Source organism: Chrysemys picta, chromosome 10, assembly GCF_011386835.1.
Source record: "Chrysemys picta bellii isolate R12L10 chromosome 10, ASM1138683v2, whole genome shotgun sequence".
NCBI lineage: Eukaryota > Metazoa > Chordata > Testudines > Emydidae > Chrysemys > Chrysemys picta.
In genome coordinates this window covers 57,868,799-57,889,758 of record NC_088800.1, presented here as the reverse complement: position 1 = coordinate 57,889,758, position 20,960 = coordinate 57,868,799, and the positions used below count along the sequence as shown (strand labels likewise).

The 20,960-nt window shown below is 53.3% G+C and overlaps 1 protein-coding gene across 6 annotated transcripts in view; it reads left to right on the top strand.

Annotated features, from left to right (window-relative positions):
- The window catches only part of SEPTIN12 (septin 12), a 206,035-nt gene that overhangs the window by 163,630 nt on the left and 21,445 nt on the right, over positions 1-20,960 (top strand). For 4 of the 6 annotated variants that reach the window (XM_065558746.1, XM_042861593.2, XM_065558747.1 and 1 more), the window contains one exon: positions 20,073-20,267. In XM_065558746.1, coding sequence (XP_065414818.1) covers positions 20,073-20,267 — 195 coding nt within the window. Of the gene's footprint in view, positions 1-10,351; positions 10,474-12,558; positions 12,714-20,072; positions 20,268-20,960 lie in introns of those variants that run through there. The other 2 variants (XM_005306104.5, XM_005306105.4) reach the window with 2 other exon arrangements.

Sequence of the window (20,960 nt, the reverse complement as noted above, 5' to 3'; positions counted from 1 at the left end):
GGCATCACGGCAAAGGAGAGTTTTAAGGAGGGATTTGCAGGAGGCCAATGAGGGAGCTCTGTGGATGCTTACGGGGAGCTCCTCAAAGTGCTTTGCACACACTCATGGAGCAGTCAGGCCCTGTGGCGCCGCTGGGGAAGGAGTCGTCTTCTCATTTTACAGCGAATGAAACTGATGCCCCAATGCTGAGGGGCTGCCTGGCAGAGGCTCTGAGTCCCTGCAGCATATATGGACTTTAATTGGTGCCATGGATGCTTAGCACTTCTGAGGATCAGGTCCTCGGTGAAGGTCACCCAAGGTGAGCCAGATCTCCTGGCTCCCTGTCCTGTGCTCTGACCACTAGACAGTGCTAGGACACCGGGTATGGAACAGCGATAAGGATGGCTGGGCTAAACACCCATTTGTGTCCCTAGAATCCTAGGGCTTCCATAGATCACACGCTGATTAAACCTTCATCAGTAATTAAATCATAGTAATAGAACGTGGCCCTGGGATTACTCACCTCCTGCCTGGAAAATAAAACAGCTCGAATTAGTCCCTGAATGGGTCTGTCCAAAGGGAACCATTATCTTGCGACATTAGCTCTTAATGAGCAGCTTTTGAAAGGATTCGTGTGGGTTGCACAGCTGTTACTCCTTAGTTGTAGTGCTTGTACTAATCAGCTGGGGCTTGGTTTTCCGAGCAGCGACTCTCATGGCGAGCCGGGAGAGTGAGGGGAGAGGTCGGCTGTGACGGAATAACTAGCCGTCTGTTTAGAGCCGGGATGGGATGGGCAGGAGCAGGAGTACATGGCACTAGCTACAACCAGGGAAAGAGAGTCACCAGTGATGGCCCCAGTTTTGCAGGAATTCTTTCACTGATTTACCACACCTGTGGAGCGCTAACTCAGCCCCCAGCAGCAGGGTGACAGGGGGCTGAAGCTGTGATCAGCTCTGGCATCCCATATTCCTCTCTGAGCCATGGCTGCCCCTTGCCCCAAACCGGCAGCTTGCACATCAGCTTGCTTAAAACAGCTGTTCTCCAGCCTAATGGGGCGGGGGGCAAAGGAGCACCCTCCTCAGCCCATGGCTGCCTTCATTCTCAGCTCCACTGCCTTTAAGAAGGCAGCACCAGAGCTCTGCTGCTCCTGAAGGGTCACCCCACAGTCCATGGTCTCAGACATGCACCGTTATACAATCTAACGCTCCTTTTCGCCAGGGCTCAGCCTTTCCGACAGGCCCTGCCTGCAGTAAAGGGCGGAGCCCCCTAGGGTGCTGCCTCATGGGGCTGTGGCTTCCCGCCTGGCACACCAACAAAGGGGATGCGCTTCCCATTTTCCAGACTGTCATGTGATTGGCCCAGGTGCCACCCGGCCAGTCCTGGGAGTTCTTTTCCCGAGCGACCTGGTTTCAGGGGGATCCAAGCAGCCTTTTGGCAAGGGCCAGTCTTCAGGGGAGGATGGTGTCGGTGGTTGGGGCAGAGCACCAGGAGTCACAAGCCAGAACTCCTGGGTTCCGTTCCCAGCTCCACTGCTGACCGTGGGCAAGTCACTTAGGCCAAACCTTTCCGGGTATCTCCATTTTGTGGAGCTCAGTACTTCTGAAAATCAGGCTTCAGGTGTCTCAGTTCAAACAACCAGTCAATGTCCTCTCTTGGAAATGGTGGGCTTAATCGATCTGTGCCTCAGTTTCCCCAACTGTAAAATGGGGATGAGGGGAGCCTCACGTGGGAGCTATGGGGAGTAATCAATTAGGACACGTAAAGAGATCTGAGTGTGGCAGCCAGAACACTCTGCTCTTTCCCCTTCCCTACAAACCCTGAGCCACAACCTCCTTCCCACATCCTCCTCAGCCATCGATCCTCAGGACATATCATGCACCCTGCTTGGTAAAATTATAGACACAGAGTTTAAGGCCGTCATCTTGTCTGACCGTCTGTCTATCACAGGCCTCTGAACCCCACACACAAGCCCAGCAACCAGACGTAGACCAGAGTATTACAGCCCCCAGCAAACTGCACTGTTGTGTTCGAATAACATGCTGTAGGTGTAAAAGAAGCTGATCCGGGCCCATAGGGGATGTGATGGTCTGGGTGGCCAGTGACCATCGGGTGAATGGACTGAGGGCAAGGAGGACAGTCGCTGGCAGAGTGTCATTGGTGGAGTTTGTCTCTCTCACATACTCCAAGGAGCCCTGTAGCCTATGAACACTGACTTCCCCTCTCACCCCAACACAAAGTGGTCCCTATGGGCCAGGCTCAAAGGCTGCTGGTTGGGCAATATGGGGAAACCCAGGGCAGAATGGATGGAGAGGGCCTCAAATTCCCCTCCCACGCTCCGAGAGGTGGAGGAAGGTCGTGATGGAACTCACCAGCGCAGTGGGGAACTCCCTGCTCCGCCAGCCCCTTTGGCTAGTTCTCATCACCTCTGACTTGTCAGCAGGAGGAGGCTGTTTCTGTGCTGGGATTTACCTGACATGGGGAAGTTCGATTGGAGAATTTAGAGCCATGAGTAGCATCGAATGAGAATTCAGCACAGTCCAGTGAGGTGGGGCAAGTGAATCTGAGGCCTGTAATGCAGACCTGGGCACACCTGTGCAAAGCACAGACCTACATAGCCCCTGTCTGGCTCCTTCCATTGCCTGAGACCCTGCCTTAAAACACCCCCCTATGCCAGCTTCAGAGCCCAGCACCCAGTTACCAGAGGTGGTCCCGAATGGGCACCCTTCCCCACTAGGGGAGCCAGGTGAGTCAGAGAAGATCCACCCCAGGGGTGCTCTCCCTATAGGGGTAATGTGAGAGGACTGTGTGAAATGCCAGCTTCTCACACCACTTTTACACCTGTCTCATTCCATAGTCTGCAATGGAGTCACTCCTGAATTGCACCAGTTTGAAAAGAGAATCAGCCCCAATGTCTTTCCAGCCTGAGGGATTGCTGTTCACAGGGAGAAAGGGAACAGTTCTGCCACACTGACCTGGGGCAAAATGTCGCCATTTTCAAGCCATCAGCTGGAGAAGATCCCCCAACACACACACAGCTACAAGCACACACACAGCACACACACACAGCTACACACAGAGGTACACACACGCACCCAACACACACACACAAACTCACCCAACACACAAAGCTACACACACACACCCCCAACAAGCACACGAAGCTACACAAACGCACCCAACACACACACAGCTACACACACGCATGCACCCCTACACACACATACAGCTACACACATGCACCCAACACACACACACAGCTATACACACACACGCACACACCTCATTTCCTGGCCAAATTGGGCACTTTCAGGACTTTTCCCTGAGCCATGTCTGCAGAGTGCTTAGATGTGAAGCACCATTAGATGCTAAGGGTCACCATCATCTGTCAGTGTTCAGAGTGTGTCCAGATCCTCTCTCTCTACACAAAACTGATGAAAGCAGGGTCCTTTCTTTGTGGAACATAGTGAATGAAAGCGGGATTTTCCACGCAGGTCTCGCAGGGCCGGGTGACACTTACGAGCTGACCAGAAGGTTTTGTTACCTATAATAATCCTCCTTCCTTTGCTCCCATTTCTCACCTCACACTTCAAACTGAGCTTCCCTGCAGAGTGGAGCTGCCTGTGTCTGCCATATGCTGGATTTTCACAAGGGGTCAATCTCTAGAAGCTCAGAAACTGCTTCCTCTCGGGTCTCTGCCATTGACCATTGTTGAAGACAGGTTACAGACAGATTTTGGTGGCTGGGCTGAGCTGACATGGTAATTGCTATATTCCTGCATATGGCCTCAACCCATAGGCCGGGATCCAAATTGGGTCGCTGGAATCCTTCAAAGGGTCATGTGCCAGCTCCTGTGGCTCCTGCCCCACAGGGCTGACTGGGCTCGCCTCCCTGCTGCAGGCACTGCAGCCTCTGGGTTCCCAGCACCACTCAGGTTTGGCCCAGCCGTCATGACAACAGGAGCCCACGTAGGCCAAATCTGAGTGAGTGGCACTGCAACCCCAGGAGCCAGGTCACAACTCCACTCTCACCAATTTGGTCCAGTCAGGGGGGGTGGGGCCAAACCTGAGCAGTGCTGCAACCGCAGAGGGGAGAGCCAAGCCCAGCCAGCCGCACAGCACAGGAGCTGCCACTGTGGGGTGAGTGCCGGGCAGGATGCGACCGAAACTGCCCCAGGGCCTCCACCCACAGACAATTGACGGGGTTGCGACAGGCCATAACCATTTACAAGTGGGTCCTGAGCCCAGAAGGGTTGAGAACCACTGGTCTAGAAGATGAGCAAAGAGACGTATGTAAAGATTTACGTTGTGTTTATGTCTCAAGTTGGGCACCCAAATCAGTAGCCACATCTGACGGTCACAAAGCAAGTGGCTGGGCTGAGAAGCCACATCTCCTACTTCCCACCCCTGTGTTCGTGCTATGGAGCAGTGCTACCCTCAGTAGGCCTAGCCACTGCTTTTGTCAGGGAGAGGGCGGGGCGGGTAGCCAGTGTTTCCCCTTTCTAAACAGATTGGAATAGAAAGAGACCAACCAGCTTGAGAGAGAGAATTGCTGTTTACTCGGCCCTGGTTCAGATAAAGAGGCTTGCCAGAGCATGTCCTGCTTGCAGAGCAGCCCTCCACTACCCGTAATCAACACTTAGCTGATGGGGACCAAACAGCAAGTAGGGCACCAAATTCCTGATGCCAGCATGGTACCCCGTGCCCACCAAAAACCTGCCTGTGCACCAGACCCCAGAAGCAAGAACCTCTAACAGTCACACAGTTCTGGGCAGTGTCAGTTACACTGGCACGTAACTGACGTTTACCCTGATCGCAGACCCCTTGCAGCCAGTGGGCCCGGTCAAGGCATTTGGAAACTGAAATGGCAACTAAAAGAGGCATCAGTACAATGGCAGGGAAAGGGAAGGTGGATATTCCTCTCTCACACCCACGCGTACACTCACAAGAGGCATGCGTGCGTTTAATTATCCCACTGCTGCAGCTGCAGTACTCCTGCATTTTTACTTCTCAGTCAATCCCGCAAGTTTTTTAACACCCTTAAACCCTTGCAAGGTGGTGTCTCACTTCCCCTGCGCATGGTGGTTTCGTCACATTGATGGTGGCGGGTGCTTGGATGCAGCAGAGGTACTGGAGGGGGAGAGAGAGGAGTCCCCCGCAGCACTTGCCATACAAAGCATTGCACGCGGGCCCTGGGTGGGACCGTTGTGCTTGCAGTTTCTTGGGACTTGGTAGTATCCCTTTAAGAGACTCCAATGTGACTTCACCACTTCTTAGCAACCGTTGCATCACCTGTGCTCTGGTCCCGCCCCGGCACCAGCCTCCCTGAGTTCAGTTAGCACCAGCTGGGGCCGAGGTTCCATGGCTGTTTGGGCAAGGAAAGGGTGCCACGCTTGGCTTGTGACATAACGTAAGAGAGCAGTGGGGAGAGCAGCCCTCTGGTCCTGGGAGCGAGTGTGGGGAAGGGGGTCTGGGAGGGACGGGGCAGGGACACACAGCCCTGGAGGGGAGAGGGGGCACAGACACCCCTCCCAGCTGGGGGCAGAGAGGCGGCACGGGCACCCCTCCCAGCTGGGGGCAGAGGGGCTCTGGGGCAGAGAGGGGGCACGGGCACCCCTCCCAGCTGGGGGCAGAGGGGCTCTGGGGAAGAGAGGGAGCACAGGCACCCCTCCCAGCTGGGGGCAGAGGGGCTCTGGGGGAGAGAGGGGGCACGGGCATCCCTCCCAGCTGGGGGCAGAGGGGCTCTGGGGAAGAGAGGGAGCACAGGCACCCCTCCCAGCTGGGGGCAGAGGGGCTCTGGGGGAGAGAGGGGGCACAGGCATCCCTCCCAGCTGGGGGCAGAGGGGCTTGGGGGGACAGACGGGCAGAGAGACAATTCCCCCCAGGAAGGATAGAGGGGCACGTTGAAGGATAATCTGCCCTGATGTGACTAAGAGGGGTTCTCAGGGGATTAGAGATGAGTTGCCCCTCCCCAGGCTGGATGAGGGGAGCCCCAGAGACCACCGGTCCCCTCCCCATGGGGCCCTGCAGGGGTTCCCATTCAGCTGCTGGCACCGGCCTTGCCCCAATACTCCATTTGAACAGTGTCAGTGATTAACCGCCTTTGGGACTGAGCAAAGAGTGGGGGCTTTCCCATCCCCACGCCCACCTCCTCTAAGGTCACAGCCCAGAGGAGCGAGCTGCCCTCCCCCGCTGGTGGGTTGGGGTGTCTCCCTGCTGACTCACTGCAGCGGAGGAGTTGTGTCCCACACCCAGGACCCCAGCAGACCAAAGGGGCTAATTAAGCCCTTACTGAGGGTAGTGCATTTAGAAAGGATCCGTGACCTTTAGCTCCGCCATCCCCTCCTCTTCATGCTCTAGGTGAGACTGGGATCTGTTCTTTGCCTGGATTCTTCCTCCCTCCCACCCATTGCCGACACCTGTAGAGTCTGGGGCTGGGTTGTTTTGTTGCCAGCAACGATCGGCTGTTGGGGGCAAAGGGTGTTGCAGCCTGCACAGGCGCTGCAATCTGTGAGCTCCTTGGGTGAGCTGCTCCATGGGCATGAGCGAGTGGGAGTGGTTGGGCTCAGTGTCTTTCCCTCTTCATCATCCTCCCTTATCCTTTGCCCTCTCCCAGTCTTTTCCCCACCTCTGATTTCTCTGCCCTTCTCTCTTGTCACCCCCCTCCCTGACTCTCTCTCCTTGTGACCATTTAGTCCATCCCAGGACTCGGAAATATGTGTGGTGATGCTGGGCGGTGGAGTAGGTGGGAAGTCCGGGAGAACCACCCGGGACGGGTTATAAAGTAGGGCTGTCAAGTGATTTAAAAAAATGAACCGCGATTAATTGCGTGATTTAAAACATTAATTGCAATTAATTGCACCGTTAAACAATTATAGAATACCATTTATGTAAATATTTTTGAGAGTTTTCTACATTTTTAAATATATTGATTTCAATTACAACTCAGAATACAAAGTATACAGGGCTCACTTTATATTTATTTTTGATTACAAGTGTTTGCACTGTAAAAAGACAAAAGAAATAGTATTTTTCAATTCACCTAATACAAGTACTGTAGTGCAATCTCTTTATCACGAAAGTTGAACTTCCAAATATAGGATTAGGTACAAAAATACTGCATTCAAAAATAAAACAATCTAAAATTTTAGAGCCTGCAAGTCCACTTAGTCCTACTTCTTGTTCAGCCAATCGCTCAGACAAACAAGTTTGTTTACATTTATGGGAGATAATGCTGCCCGCTTCTTATTTACAATGTCACCTGAAAGTGAGAACAGGTGTTCTTATGGCACTGTTGTAGCCGACGTCGCAAGATATTTACGTGACAGATGCGCATGCTTCAGCCACCATTCCAGAGGACATGTGTCCATGTTGATGACGGGTTCTGCTCGAAAACCATCCAAAGCACTGCGGACAGACGCATGTTCATTTTCATTACCTGAGTCAGATGCTACGAGCAAAAGGTTGATTTTCTTTTTTGGTGGTTCGGGTTCTGTAGTTTCCGCATCGGTGTTGCTCTTTTAAGACTTCTGAAAGCATGCTCCACACCTCATCCCTCTCAGATTTTGGAAGGCACTTCAGATTCTTAAATCTTGGGTTGAGTGCTGTAGCTACTTTTAGAAATCTCACATTGGTACCTTCTTTGCGTTTTGTGAAATCTGCAGTGAAAGTGTTCTTAAAATGAACAACATGTGCTGGGTCATCATCCGAGACTGCTATAACATGAAATATATGGCAGAGCCAAAGACATACAATTCTCCCCCAAGAAGTTCAGTCAGAAATTAAATTAACGCATTTTTTTTAACAAGCGTCATCAGCATGGAATCATGTCCTCTGGAATGGTGGCCAAAGCATAAAGGGGCATATGAATGTTTAGCATATCTGGCATGTAAATACCTTGCAATGCCAGCTACAAAAGTGCCATGGAAATGCCTGTTCTCACTTTCTGGTGACATTGTAAATAAGAAGCAGGCAGCATTATCTCCCGTAAATGTAAACAAACTTGTTTGTCTTAGCAATTGGCTGAACAAGAAGTAGGACTGAGTGGACTTGTAGCCTCGTAAGTTTTATATTGTTTTGTTTTTGAGTGCAGTTATGTAACAAAAAAACCCTACATTTGTAAGTTACACTTTGAGGACAAAGATTGCACTACAGTACTTGTATGAGGTGAATTGAAAAATACTATTTCTTCTGTTTATCATTTTTACAGTGCAAATATTTGTAATCAAAATATACACATCAATTTCAATTACACCACAGCATACAAGATATATATGAAAATGTAGAAAAACATCCAAAATATTTAATAAATTTCAATCGGTAGTCTCTTGTTTAACAATGCAATTAAAACTGCGATTAATTGTGATTAATTTTTTTGAGTTAATCGTGAGAGTTAACTGCGATTAATCGACAGCCCTAGTATAAAGACTCCTCTTGGTGTTCCTTCCAGGTTCCATCATCCTTGTACCAACAGGGTCACTACTCCTCTGCCCTCATTCCTTCCCCATCTGGCTCCTGGGGTGGTTGACGCTGGCTGCTGCTCGTGATGGTTTCTGTATTGATGGAGTGGGTAGGGGAGTGTGGGTTAGACAGTCCCGGTCTCCTTCAGTGTTGTCACAGCTGGTAGCAGTTACTGCCAGAAGGCACTAGGATGTTTCAACACTTCCTGGAAAGGCCACCTTATCCTATCAAGAAGACAGAGGGCACAGGCTTGCTGGATGTATCCTGCGTGCACATGGATGTGTGTGAAATATTCACAACAGCATTCCATTCGGCTTCCAGTTTGTGAAAATGGCCAGATTGTCAGTAACTCAGTCCTAATTCTGAGGGACACCCCCCTTTCTCTGAGCGACAGTGAGACATTTTCCCCCACTCAACCATTGTCTTGGCTTCATCTTTGAACGTCAGCATTAGAAATTACACTTGCCCAAAGATTGCCATCTGCATCGAAATACGGGAACGTTTGTGTCTTTGCACGTGTTGGTGCAAAATCCCTTCCCTCCCTCCTGTTCCTGGTCATTGTGTGAACAGTGAGACAGCCTCCAGCAGTGCAAAGAGGCAACTTCTCGCACAACACTACTCCGTGCACACATGTTGAGGCTACCCACTGGCTGTGCTCTACAGCCTGCCACCTCTAGCTTGTTTGCTGTCGTACTGCATACATGGCTGTCCCTGTATCCAGTCAGAGACCAGTGTCTTGCACTGTACTGCTGCTCTTACTGCTTTTCCAAGAGTCTCATGAGGGAAAAAGCACCTGAATCTACAGGAGGCTGCAGGTGAGGACGGGGAGATTGGGCAAGCACCCTCAGCCCAGGGTAAATACTCATCAGCATGATGCCCTTTCTGAAGTGCTCTGCTTTGTGTTCCGGGGCTGTAATGTTTGCTTGGAGCTGTGAGAAAGTGGAGAACTGGGAGCCCTGAGCAAACAGGCCCTTGGAGGAGTGGAATTCCCCTCCTCATGGCCGGGTCTCTCAGCACCCATGGCACAATGGCAGGAATGCAGCCCGTTCCTCTGTTGCGCCTTCCATGCCAGGAGACGCCAGCGGGTGGCTGAACTTGCCTGTCATTCACTCGCCAGCTCCCCACCCCATCCCCAGCGCTGCCTCTCTTTCTTTAAACCTTTTCCTTGCTCTTTTCTTTCCTTGCCCCTCCCATAAGGCCCTTCCGCACGCTCTCTCCCTTCGCTGCTGCTCACGAAGATGTGTGGCAGGGGCCGAAGTGGGGTGAGCTGCGGTTTAGAGGTTCAGAGGCAGGATAGTGTGGGTTGCAACTGTGTGGGTGGGTGGGGGTTTAGTGGTTATCGTTGGCTGAAAAAGTCACCGAGTCCAAGCCCAGCCAGGCAAATGTCAGGCTATAAACACATTCTGCAGAAAGCTTCCTGCGCAGAGACCAAACCTGGGCTCTCCCTGCTGCTGTGGTGGGAAGGAAGGGGCCTCAGAAGTCTGACAGAGCAGCTGGGAGAGGCCTAGTGTCCACCTAGGAGAGGACTTTCCTTTTGCAGGGTGCGCCATCTTCCCCCGGGAGCTGATCCTGAAGAGCTCAGCAGCCTGTTTTCAAACGCAGCTGCCATGGCACGTCAGCGTGCCAAGCTCCAAGTCAGGCTCTTCGGGCTGGAGAAGAGGCTCCTGGTGGGATGATCTCGGAAGCACCTTGGTCAGACGCAGGCTTGGTGCTGGTCTCTCGTCCTGCCTTGCCAGGCCCTATCCTTGCACCCCTTGCTGCCCTGCCACTTCCACCGTTCGTCAGCCCACCTTGAAACCCCTCCTGGTGCCAGTGACGTTCCCCTCCACCCTAGGCTCTCGTTCCCATGGCAACGAGCTCAGTACAGCTCAGCACTCTTGATAGGAAGCCGAAACCACAAAGCAGGAAGCGCAGCATCGGTTTTGCCAGCACCCACTCTGGCCTGAGCGTCACACGCACAAGAAGCGGACGGCTCTGCCCCTGGAGCAGCCCACGCGTGCACAGGGGGCTGGAGAGACTGCCCTGCTCTGCCTAGGAGGTAACTGTCCTCGTCCTCTTTCTAACCCCACTGCCTCGGGGGGGGCAGGGTGGAGGCGGTTGTGGACCATGTGAAACTGGACTTACGATGAACTGCATTGGGCTCCTCCCTGAGGCCTCTGCAGGGTTCTGGGGGTTTAGCCAATCTCTGTTTGTGGCATTTCTCCCTCATGCGGTGGCAAGCTGAAAATTTGGTCTAGGCTACCCTAGCCAAGAAGGCTCTGAGGCATGAAGCCCAGTCAGCGAAGAGACCCGTTGACTGCGGGTTGCCGCTCGCTTCCTGCAGCCCTGGCTGGCGTGTACAGTGTGATTGCCGTGTGGTCTGAGATCCCTTATAGGACCATATAGGTAATTCAGGCCTGCTGCTACGTAGCGGTGAACCTGTGCCCTTCATTCTCCTCTCCTCTACCCAGACCCATCTGCTCTCCACTGGGCTCATGCAGCCAGTTGTGCCTTACTGGGTCTGCACAGGTGCAGTGCATCTTACCTGGCATGGTACTTCCTGGCACATACAATGTCCAGGTGCAATGAGCCTGCCATTCAGCTGGGGGACACAGTGCACCCAGGTGCAGTTTGCCTGCTGTGCTGCCAGGTACACCCACTAAGCGATCCGTCCTAGCATACTCCGCACACTCAGGTGCAGTGTGCTCCTGGATGAAGCAGGTATGTCCTAATGTTGCATTCACTCCAGTGAAACGTGGCAGCCATTGGCAGAGCAACAGGGCAAGGGGCATTCTAGAACTGTCTGTAGGTCATCGGGGTGGTGGAGGACCAGCGGTGACGGGTCAAACACATGCCACTTTGGGGTGATGGTGGCACTTGCTGGGGTTTCCTGTTTCCTCACATCACTAGAGAGCAGCTCAGTCTTTGATTCTCCAAGTTCCCGCAGCCAAGCCAAACCCGTTGTGTGCTGCTCGCCGGCGGGGCTGGGGGACTCTCTGGCAAGTGTGGTTTCCTTGTTCTTACCTCTTTCACACTGTCACTTTGCTGGCGTGTCCTCATCAGTCTTGCCTCCTGCAGCCAAATCCCTATAGGATGTCCTGCTCATGCCCTGTATTTCCAGGATGTGGCTGGGATTGGGGGGTGGTTGGTTACACAGAAGGTTCATGCTGTTGGAACCAACTGCAGATAGAGGTCCTTAACATCAGCTCCTGGGCACATGCTCCCCTCCCCCACGTCACCACCAACCCTACCAGCACGGGGGGAGGCTGGGATAAAGGCAGCTTGCTGGGTGTTTGGGGGTGGGAGAAGTGCTGCTGGCTGACAGCTGTTCCGGGGATGCTAACAATGAGCCGCCAGAGTCGTGTGCCCTTATTAAAAGGGATCAGGGAACTTGGGCTGGTGCGGGGGGAGCTGATGCAGCAGGGAAGGGGCAGAGCAGGACTCTGATTTTCCCCAGTGGCCCCACGCGGGACCCTGGAGCCAAAGCAGGTGAGGAGCTGAGCCTCAGCCAGTCGGCCGTCGAAGTGCACTGCAGGCTGAGCTCCGCAGTAGGAGCCCAACATAGGGTGACCAGACAGCAAATGTGAAAAACCGGGACAGGGGGTGGGGGGTAATAGGAGTCTATATAAGAAAAAGACCCCAAAATCGGGACATCTGGTCACCCTAGCCAGACGTGGTCCATGTGCTTCTTTGTTGTGGCACCAAAACTACAGGGCAGCACAGGGGCTGTTTTCTAGTCCAAAGCTCACCTGTCGACATCCTGGATCAGAGAGCATTGGAGGCCACCGAGACTGGATTCCTCCTCGGGAGGAAGGGGGTGGCTGGAAACTTGTGCACTTCATGGACAGAACTGGCATGCCTCCCTGTGAGCAGCTGTGCCAGGAGTGGGCCCTCGCTGGAGTGGCTGTGACCAACAGTACTGGTCAGCTCTTCTCTAAGCCCAGCCGCGCTGCTGCTCCCAGCCAGGCTGGCTCTGTACACTGAGCATGCCCGGGCAGTTGGGCAAACTTCTTGAATGGGTTTGTTGCTGAAGGAGGGAATCCCGGGGGAGGGGGCGGGGAGGATTATTACCATGCGGGTCATGTGTGACAGCCTTGATCCCTGTGGGGGAGCTGGCAGAGGGGAGGGGACTGTTCTGTGCACTGACACAGACCAGATTGGGAGCCCCGCTGCACTCCCAAACCCGCAGGAGAGGGACTGTCCATGCTCCGTGCTGCCCATGGAGTTGGGGAGCGGAGAGCGCCCTGTGCTGGCTGCCTTGTAGCTCTGGGCTGGGGATCTCTGCACCTCACAGACGAGGTAGGATTCAGACAATGGAAATGTTGGGGGGGGGGGGACTATGAAGGTGGTAGACAAAGAGCTCAAGGAGGAGGAAAGATGCTGAATCTTCTCTCCGCGCTGCTCACCAGCCCCTTTGTCTCTGCCTCCAAGCAGGCAGGGCCAGGGTCCTGGGCCCATCCCTGCTGTGGGTGAGGGACAACCCTGCTCCATGGGGTGATGGGGTCTAACGGCCAGCCCTTGAATAGCCCTGGAGCCGTGATCTCCCGCATGCTGCTACCCTTGGAGTCACAGCTGGGATACAGGTCCGGTGCTGGGGGGGGGGTTGCTGAAGCCCCGCTTGTAGAGGGGGTTATGTTGTGGAAATCTCTGTGCCCCTGTGTGCATGCCCAGACAGGTGCCTATGTGGGGTGTGCATTGTGCACAGGTGGCTGCTTACACGGCTGGGGATGCTCCCCCAGCAGGCCTTGGAACCGTAGAGCAGCCTAGCAGGGGCGCTGCTCTTCTTAGCCCCATGCTGCCTGCCATCTGGTGTCCCCAGTGGCCTCTCGGGGCTGTCAGGTCTCTGAATCCCGTGATTGGTGTCAGGGTGCAGGGAATGTGTCTGCCCACTCCTGCTGCAATGTGGTTCCCAGCCTCCCCCAGGGCCTGGGACACTGGCCTCTCTCCCTTTGGAGATGCTCATTTAAGATGGCTCCATAGCTCGGTCCTTATTGCTATGAATGCCCATCTGTCCTTCTACTGCCTGAAGATTCATGGGGGAGGGCGGGGGGAGGCAGAACAAGGCCTGCCTGATCTGCAGGTGCGAGCAGGTGAATGGAGCATCCTGTAGTCTCCCCACAGCCACCTGGCATCCTAGTAATCTAGCCTGCCCCTGGAGACTATGCACTGAGATGGGTACTTGGAATTTTGGTGTATGGGTGTTAAGATGAGGACAGGGGGCAACATGTTTAGGTAGAGCAAGAAACCCAGACCCTGGGCTGGAATTCTCACCTGGATTGATGACCTGTGCTGGTCTGCCATACTAGGACTATGGAACCACCAGGCTTTGTGTGCTGGCCTGGTCCTTATTGTCTTTAACCCAAAACTCAGCAGCCCTTTGGGTAGACCCTCTAACAGGACTGTTTGGCTGAGATCAGAGTTTTGGGGGAGTGGCCGCTGGGGCTAGCGTGAGACCCCCAGAAGTGGAGCTGGGCACTCATGGGGGTGAGAGACCAGCAGGTTGCCTGAGTGCAGGTTGGGATGGATGGATTAGTTAGTTATTTCTGCTTTTTATCCATGATGGTGAGTGCGGGGCCATGCTGGGCACTGGTCTGCACGCAGAATGTTGGGCAGGACAGTTGTGGGACTGGTGGCTTCTTATGATGGACATTGTTAGGGGGTTCTTATTCAGGCCCCTAGCTGCCACCCTCCAGTGAGCACCTATGGGCAGCGGAGAAGGCTGAACAAGGCTGCTGTGCGCTGGCATATGGAGGACCCAAGGGAATAGTTGTGTGATGGGTTGTGCCCTCACCCCTGCGGTGTGCAGGGGAGGGGAGGCAGGAGGAAACCATCACACTTGTCAGTGCAAGAGGTGTAAATCAAAGGAAAGACGTTTGGACTCAATTCCTTTGGGGTATCAGTTCCCAGGAGTGCAAGGTGCTGGTGAGCAAGGCTCTGGTTTGCTGTTCGGGCTGTTGAATGCTGAGTTGCTGGCTAGTACAGTTAACGCCATCCTTGATTCGATAAAGGATGAGGCCCCGTCTTTGTGTACATAACCAAGATGACCCTGCAGGCACCTCATTGGGGCTGTAGTCTCTGGCTGGCTACTACCGTAGCAAAGAAATAGCCGAGGGCTAACAGTGCTTGATGATTGTAATGTCCAGATAGATGACAATTCGGGCATGGTTCAGATTTCCGTGACTGCCAGGACAGCAATCGGACTGCTTTGAGTGGCTGTCAGCTCCCTTGAAAGACTGGCCATGTGTTGGGTCTGGTTTTGAATTGGGAGCGCATGTTGGAAGAGGCATGGACACTACCCTCCAGCATGGACCATCCGTGGTCTCTTAGTTTTGAGGTTGGGGCACACCGCTGACTGATGGCACATCTCCTATGTTTAAACAAGGCAGTCGAGCAAGTGTGTGCGTTGGGGCAACTCTGGTGGCTTCTTGATATCTCAGACTTGCTGGCCTCAGTTAATCAAGGTATGGGATAGGAACTGAATCAGTTGAATTCATTGATCTCCTCCTAGCGATGGAGGAAGACAAGTTGTCTGTGCCAGTTCTCTCAGACTTGTTGTCAGACTTTGATGCCATTGATAATGAGGTTTTTGCTGATGTACTTGCAGACCTGGGGGAGAGGATCCATCATTACCTTTCAGAATAGCAGTGGGAAGTCATGCCTCTGCCCATGGGGTTCTCTTGTGAGGGATTCCGGTGACCAATGTTGTCACTGCTTCTGCTCCATGTGTATGTGAGGCTGCTGGGAGAGTTAATGAACAGGCCTCAGATTGCTGATGACCCCTAGCTCTGCATCTCTCACCTCTGACCTGAGCAGAGCAGAAGAATGAAATGCCCAATGGCTAGATGAGCTTGGGGCTTAGAACTTCTCTAAATATAGAAATTGTTCTGACTTAAACTAAAGTTGTGATGATAAACTGAGTTAGTTAAACATACAGGTGCAAGCTAACCCAACGTAAACCAGGTGTAGACTAACATGAGTGTCCACACACAATGATGTACCCATTGAAAGTAGCGCCTTGTAGTTAAACCAGAGCAACCCTTCTGTAGGCCAGGCCTTTGATGAAGGCTTACCGGTTGTGACGCAGTCCAGAGAAGAGAAGGTTGGCCTGAGTAAGGGACCATGTCTGTCAAACAGGTGCTTGAGTTTTGCGCAGTATTAGATCCTGGGCCACGCCTGAATGTGCCTTTGGCCAAGAGTTCTGGTATTTTCCTCTGCATCTGGCTAAGTGAATGTGACCTCTTGTCTCTGAAGCAGGGTCCTTGCCACTAGTATCCACACCCTTGTCACCTTGAGGCTAGACTGCTGTAAGTGCTCTGCATGGGGCTGCACCCCAAGACCATCCAGAACCTGAAGTTAGTGCAGAATTCTGCAGCCTGCTCCGTACTTTAATAAGTCAGTGCTCTGGGATGTGTACTGGCTTCCAGGCGGAATTCAAGGCATTGGGTTTAACCTAGGAAGCGCTATATGGTCTAGGACCTGGAAAACATGCCATCATGTACTGCTACAGCTGAGATCTGCTGTGGTGCTTGAACACTGCCAGTATAAATGAGGGAGCTACCAACAGGGTGTTGTCCAAGAGGTGTCCTCAGGTTTGGAATCCGCTCCTTCGATCTGCCAGAGCAAGGGCTCTAAATCCCAGGCACGCAGTCAAGCCCATTTTTTGTTTTGGGAGGACGTGGGCTGAGGTTTGGAGGGGCTTCATGGCAGCATATGTCTGGCCAGCATTTCGTATTGTGTGGTTTGACTTGTGGTAGGCACCCAGAATGTAGGCTGGGTATTCAAAGGTCTTAATTCTCTGGCAGGTGTGTTCCCAGCACAAAGTGCCACCCATGATGGTGGGTTAAGTGGCCCTTGTTGGCACAGGGACTGACTGGCCCAGAGTTGAGGCCCATCGATGAGATGGGGAGGAAGCATGCGTTGCTTTTGCCCATGATGCACCTTTTCTGAAGGTTGTGGACAGGTTCAGAGCTGTTAATTTAGCCTGTTCCAGGGAGCTCCCAATGCTCCATGCCCAACGTCTTAGAAGTTTGGTGACTCCTATGCATATGTTTCCCTTCCCCACATGCCAGCCATCTGGTTTCAGTCTGACTCTGAAATCCAGTGCAAGCAGCTTTTCACGCAGCATTTGCATCTTAGCCTGAACCAAGCCATTTAAAAAATCCTGACCCTGCCTCAGTGTGAAACCTCTCCTGACTCCTGCACCAGAGTGCCTGGGCTAAGCTTGCAAGCTCCTGGGCATGCCCCAAACTCCTAGACAGATCTTGCGAGCTTGTCACTATTCAAGAAGCATGTGTTGATGAACTCTGAGCCATTGTCCCAGCCTTGGCTGTGTCTGAGAGGTTGCCAGGGCAGCTGGAAAGAGGCGCTTCTCTGTCCACATCCCCTCTTTCTCCCAGTGTGTACAACCCATCATCTGGGAGGGAGCCAGATCCCACGCTACAACTGGATAACAGTGCAAAGGCTCAGGAGTAAAACTGCAAACGCTGCTCAGTCAACCCTGTCCCTTTCCCCTCTGCTGCAGCAAACAGCAAAAACTGTGCAAAGTCACTGGGGCCACCGCTGTCCTGTGGCATGATCCCTTTGCTGCGTGGCCAGTGGTGGTGCCACATTTGTGCGATGGCTGCTACTCTCTCTCCCTATTCTGTAACTGACCTATGCATCATTGTGGATAGAAGGGCAGTGTTTGTAGAATCAAATGTTCATTTGCTATGGCCTGGCATCCTGGGTATAAATTAAAGCTGGGGGTGTCTTCTAATTCAGCGAAAGCAGGGCCTGTCTCTTTGAGTGTACGAAGTGGGGAAGGGAAGGATGGACCCGGGGTTAGGGTGCTAGCCCAGCAGTTGGCAGATTGGGATTCAATTTTGTGTGACTTCCCTGTGTGACCTCAATCAAGTCCCTTGGCCCCTCTGTGACTCAGTTTCCCCATCTGTCGAATGGGGATAATAGTAGTGCCCTACTCACAGGGTAATACAGTAAAGATTGTGAGGGCTCAGATACTATGGTGAGGGGGGCATATTAGTGCCTTTGGTAGTCAGACACAGCACCTAGCACAATGCGACTGTATTGGAGGCGTCTCAGTACTACTGTAATACAAAGCAACAGAGGGTCCTGTGGCACCTTTAAGACTAACAGAACTATTGGAGCATAAGCTTTCGTGGGTAAGAACCTCACTTCTTCAGATGCAAGAGTCAGGTTGTGCTCTTGCATCTGAAGAAGTGAGGTTCTTACCCATGAAAGCTTATGCTCCCAATAGTTCTGTTAGTCTTAAAGGTGCCACGGGACCCTCTGTTGCTTTTTACAGATTCAGACTAACATGGCTACCCCTCTGATACTGTAATACAAGTAATATAAGCTCCTCCTGAATCCAATGGTGACACGTTGTAAAGGTTACAGGTGCATTCCTGTGTGCCATTGATGGGAAACCTTTATTGGTCCTGCCAACAACCATCACAGCCCTTCTGCTGGTCTCAGAGCCAGAGGGGTCTGAGATTGGGGCAGAGTGCAGGAGGTGTGCTCTCTAGTCCGTCCTCTGGCCCCAGAGGAACTAAATGCTGCCTACGCCTCTGTTTCCGCTTGGACTTGATGATAGTGTCCGGGACATTCGCCCTCCCCCTTTGTGTGTGTTACCATGGCACTTCCATTCTCCTTAATGTGACTGGAATGCTTAATCTGCGAACCCCCAGCTGTGGCTGTGTGGCCAGCTGGCCATGCGCCCTGGCAGGGCGAACTCATTCAGACCCTGACCTCCTTGTGTTTGTACAGCACCTAGCGCAGCAGGGCTCCAATCTTGGTTGGCAGCCCCTATGTGCTACCATAACACCTGTAATAAACGAGTCAGGTTGTGCTTGCTACCCAGTAGCAATGGAAAGGCCCAGGTGAGAATACCAGTCTGCCATGTCGCTGCCAGGGCAATCCATGCTGGGATCCTCCCGGGCTTCCACCAGCCCCCTTCCACCTGTTAACCCAGTCTGCTCCCCTTGCAGTAGCCAATCAGATTACACTGCTGACACCCCATTATCGCCGAGTTGCAAAGTGGGTTCCTGTGGCTTTTGCATCCCCTGGAGAATCCACCCTTGAGCATCTCCCGCCCACCCTGTAACTGCTGCTGCACTCGGTGGGCTGGGCTGCTTGCACGTACTGTGGAGTCCTATCAGGATAATCATGCCAAATTCCAGCACTGCCCGTGTGTTGGAACAATTGTGTGCTTTGGGATGCAGCCTGTGGTGGGATCGTTGGAACTAGACTGAGCACAGCCCTAGTAAGTCATAGTGGGGAGAATGATTGAGGTTCTCCCATCTAATGCAGGAGCCGTGCACAACGGAAAGAGTTTATGGCAGGGCGTATTTTGGGCCCCTTTGTGGGGGTGGTGACAGAAGCAGAGCCTCGTGATTTGACGCAGTTCTTCTAACCCCAAGCCTCAGACCCCAACCTCTAGATTTACCTGCTGACTCCCTGCCTTTAGCTCCAGATATGTAAATACATGCTGGCCCCCAGAGACTGTCTCCAACTAGCCAGGCCCTGCAGAAAGCGTAAACGGGAGTTTCACTTCCTCAGCCATTTTTGCAAAATGAATGTTTTCAGACTCCTGAGCTGCGAGCTGGAGCAAGGCCTGAACCGGGGCAGTCTCTGACCCTCTGCACTTACAGGGCGCTTTGCGATGCCCCGTTCGTCCTAGCGTGCCAGTGGCAGGGCACGGTGCATGGAACTAGGAGGATCCTGCCAGACACCGCTGCTCTTCCTGTTTCTCTGGCTCGGGCTGAGCTCAGGTAGATTCCAAGCAGGCGGGAGACTGACAGAGCAAACACACAGGCTGCGGTCAGACCTGTACCCCCTTCAGGGTGGGTATCTCCTGGAAGCCTTCTGCAGCTTCGGCCTTCTCGTCAGGGGACTCTTTGCTGTACTGTCGGATCCCAGATGGTGCAGCACAGCCCACCTGCTCTGCCATCCTCTCCTTCACTCTTGGAAGCATGGTAGATGGGGGGCAGCTGTACAGCTCCTGGAGGACAGACGGGGAAACTGCTGCAAAGCTGCAGAGGGGTCCAGGTCATGAGCTCATCAAGAGAAGTGCCCATGGAATTCCCTTCTCCAGTGGTGCTAGACCAGGGTGAATTTCACAACCCAGGCCAGGAGAATGGCTGTGACTTTGAGCTCCCCGTCCAGTCTGGAAGCCTGATGGCTTTCTTTATTTAGGGAACTGAAATATGTTTGCAGCTGAGCATGCTCTAGAACAGTGGTTCTCAACCTTTCCAGACTACTGTAGCCCTGAAGCCCAAGCCCAGGGCTAAAGAATGTGACTTAGCTTCGCGAGGCCCCTTGTGGTGTGGGGCCCGAACAATTGCCCTGCATGCCACCCCCTAATGCCAGCCCTGCATTTGCCACCCCCCTAAACCCATCCTATGACCCCCTCAGGTTCAGAAACGCTGATCTAGATGAGTTGAGTCCCCCCCCAGAAGACCTCTGCCTACCCCCAGAGATACGCGTGCCCCTGGGGAAGAAGCACTGCTCTAGAATTCTTATTAACTCATTGATTTTTGGGCCTGGGGGTTGGCTCTAATGATTTTCAGATGATTTCTAACCTCAGCACATTTGTTTGTTTTCGTTTTTATCACTTGGTGAAGCCGCCAAGTATCTAACTCAGGAATCTCCTTCCCCTACCAGGGAGTAGCCTGGAGCCAGGGTGTATCAGTATGGAGGGGCAGCCAGTCCAGCCAGCGCCCGAGGAGACGCCCCGCAACACTAACCCAGCCAACGTGGGGCTGGAGCTCTTTGGCTACGTGGGCATCGAGGCGGTGCTGGATCAGATGAGGATCAAGACCATGAAAACAGGCTTTGAATTCAACCTCATGGTTGTAGGTGAGCTCTGGGTTTAACTGCCCTGGCGGACTGCTCCCCCTCTCCCTGGGCTTTGCAGAGGGATGCTGATGGGGGGGCTGTGGTGGGGAAACCTGCACTGCTTGAGTTCCAGCTGGTGCTGTCACCTGGTGCCCAGCCAGGATCTAACACCATTGCTGTGCTCTGCGAACATGAACCATGGCTCTGTTCTCACTTTGGTCACATTAATCCCTGCTGCCAGGGGCCTGCGGAGGGAGGGAAGCACAGGCAGCTCACAGGTATTCCTGGCCTGTGTCACATGGTGCCACGCAGCCCCCAGCTTACAGCAGCAGTTCTGATGATCCTGCGAAGCTGGCCAAGGGCAGAGAGGATGCCTGGGATGTGGTGTTAACACCTTCGCGGTAAATAAAGGGCCCTGGCCCAGCTCAGGTGCTTCCTCCTGGACTGAAGACTGCAGCTTTGCATGTAGCGGGGCGCTCATTCTTCTCTCTCTACTGGGAGATGTGTACGTCTCTCGCGCCCGCCATCTGTGGGGGTCATTCTCTCGAGGGTCTCCTCTCTGCTGTCTCCCTCTTTCAGCTGCTGGGATGTCGGGTGCTAGTTACCGTTTCCCTCTGCATCCATCACAGCATGACATCCTCTGTCCTTTTCCACCGAGCAGGGACACTTCCTACTAGTTCCTACCCCCGTCCAGGACTTCAGGGTTCCCAGACA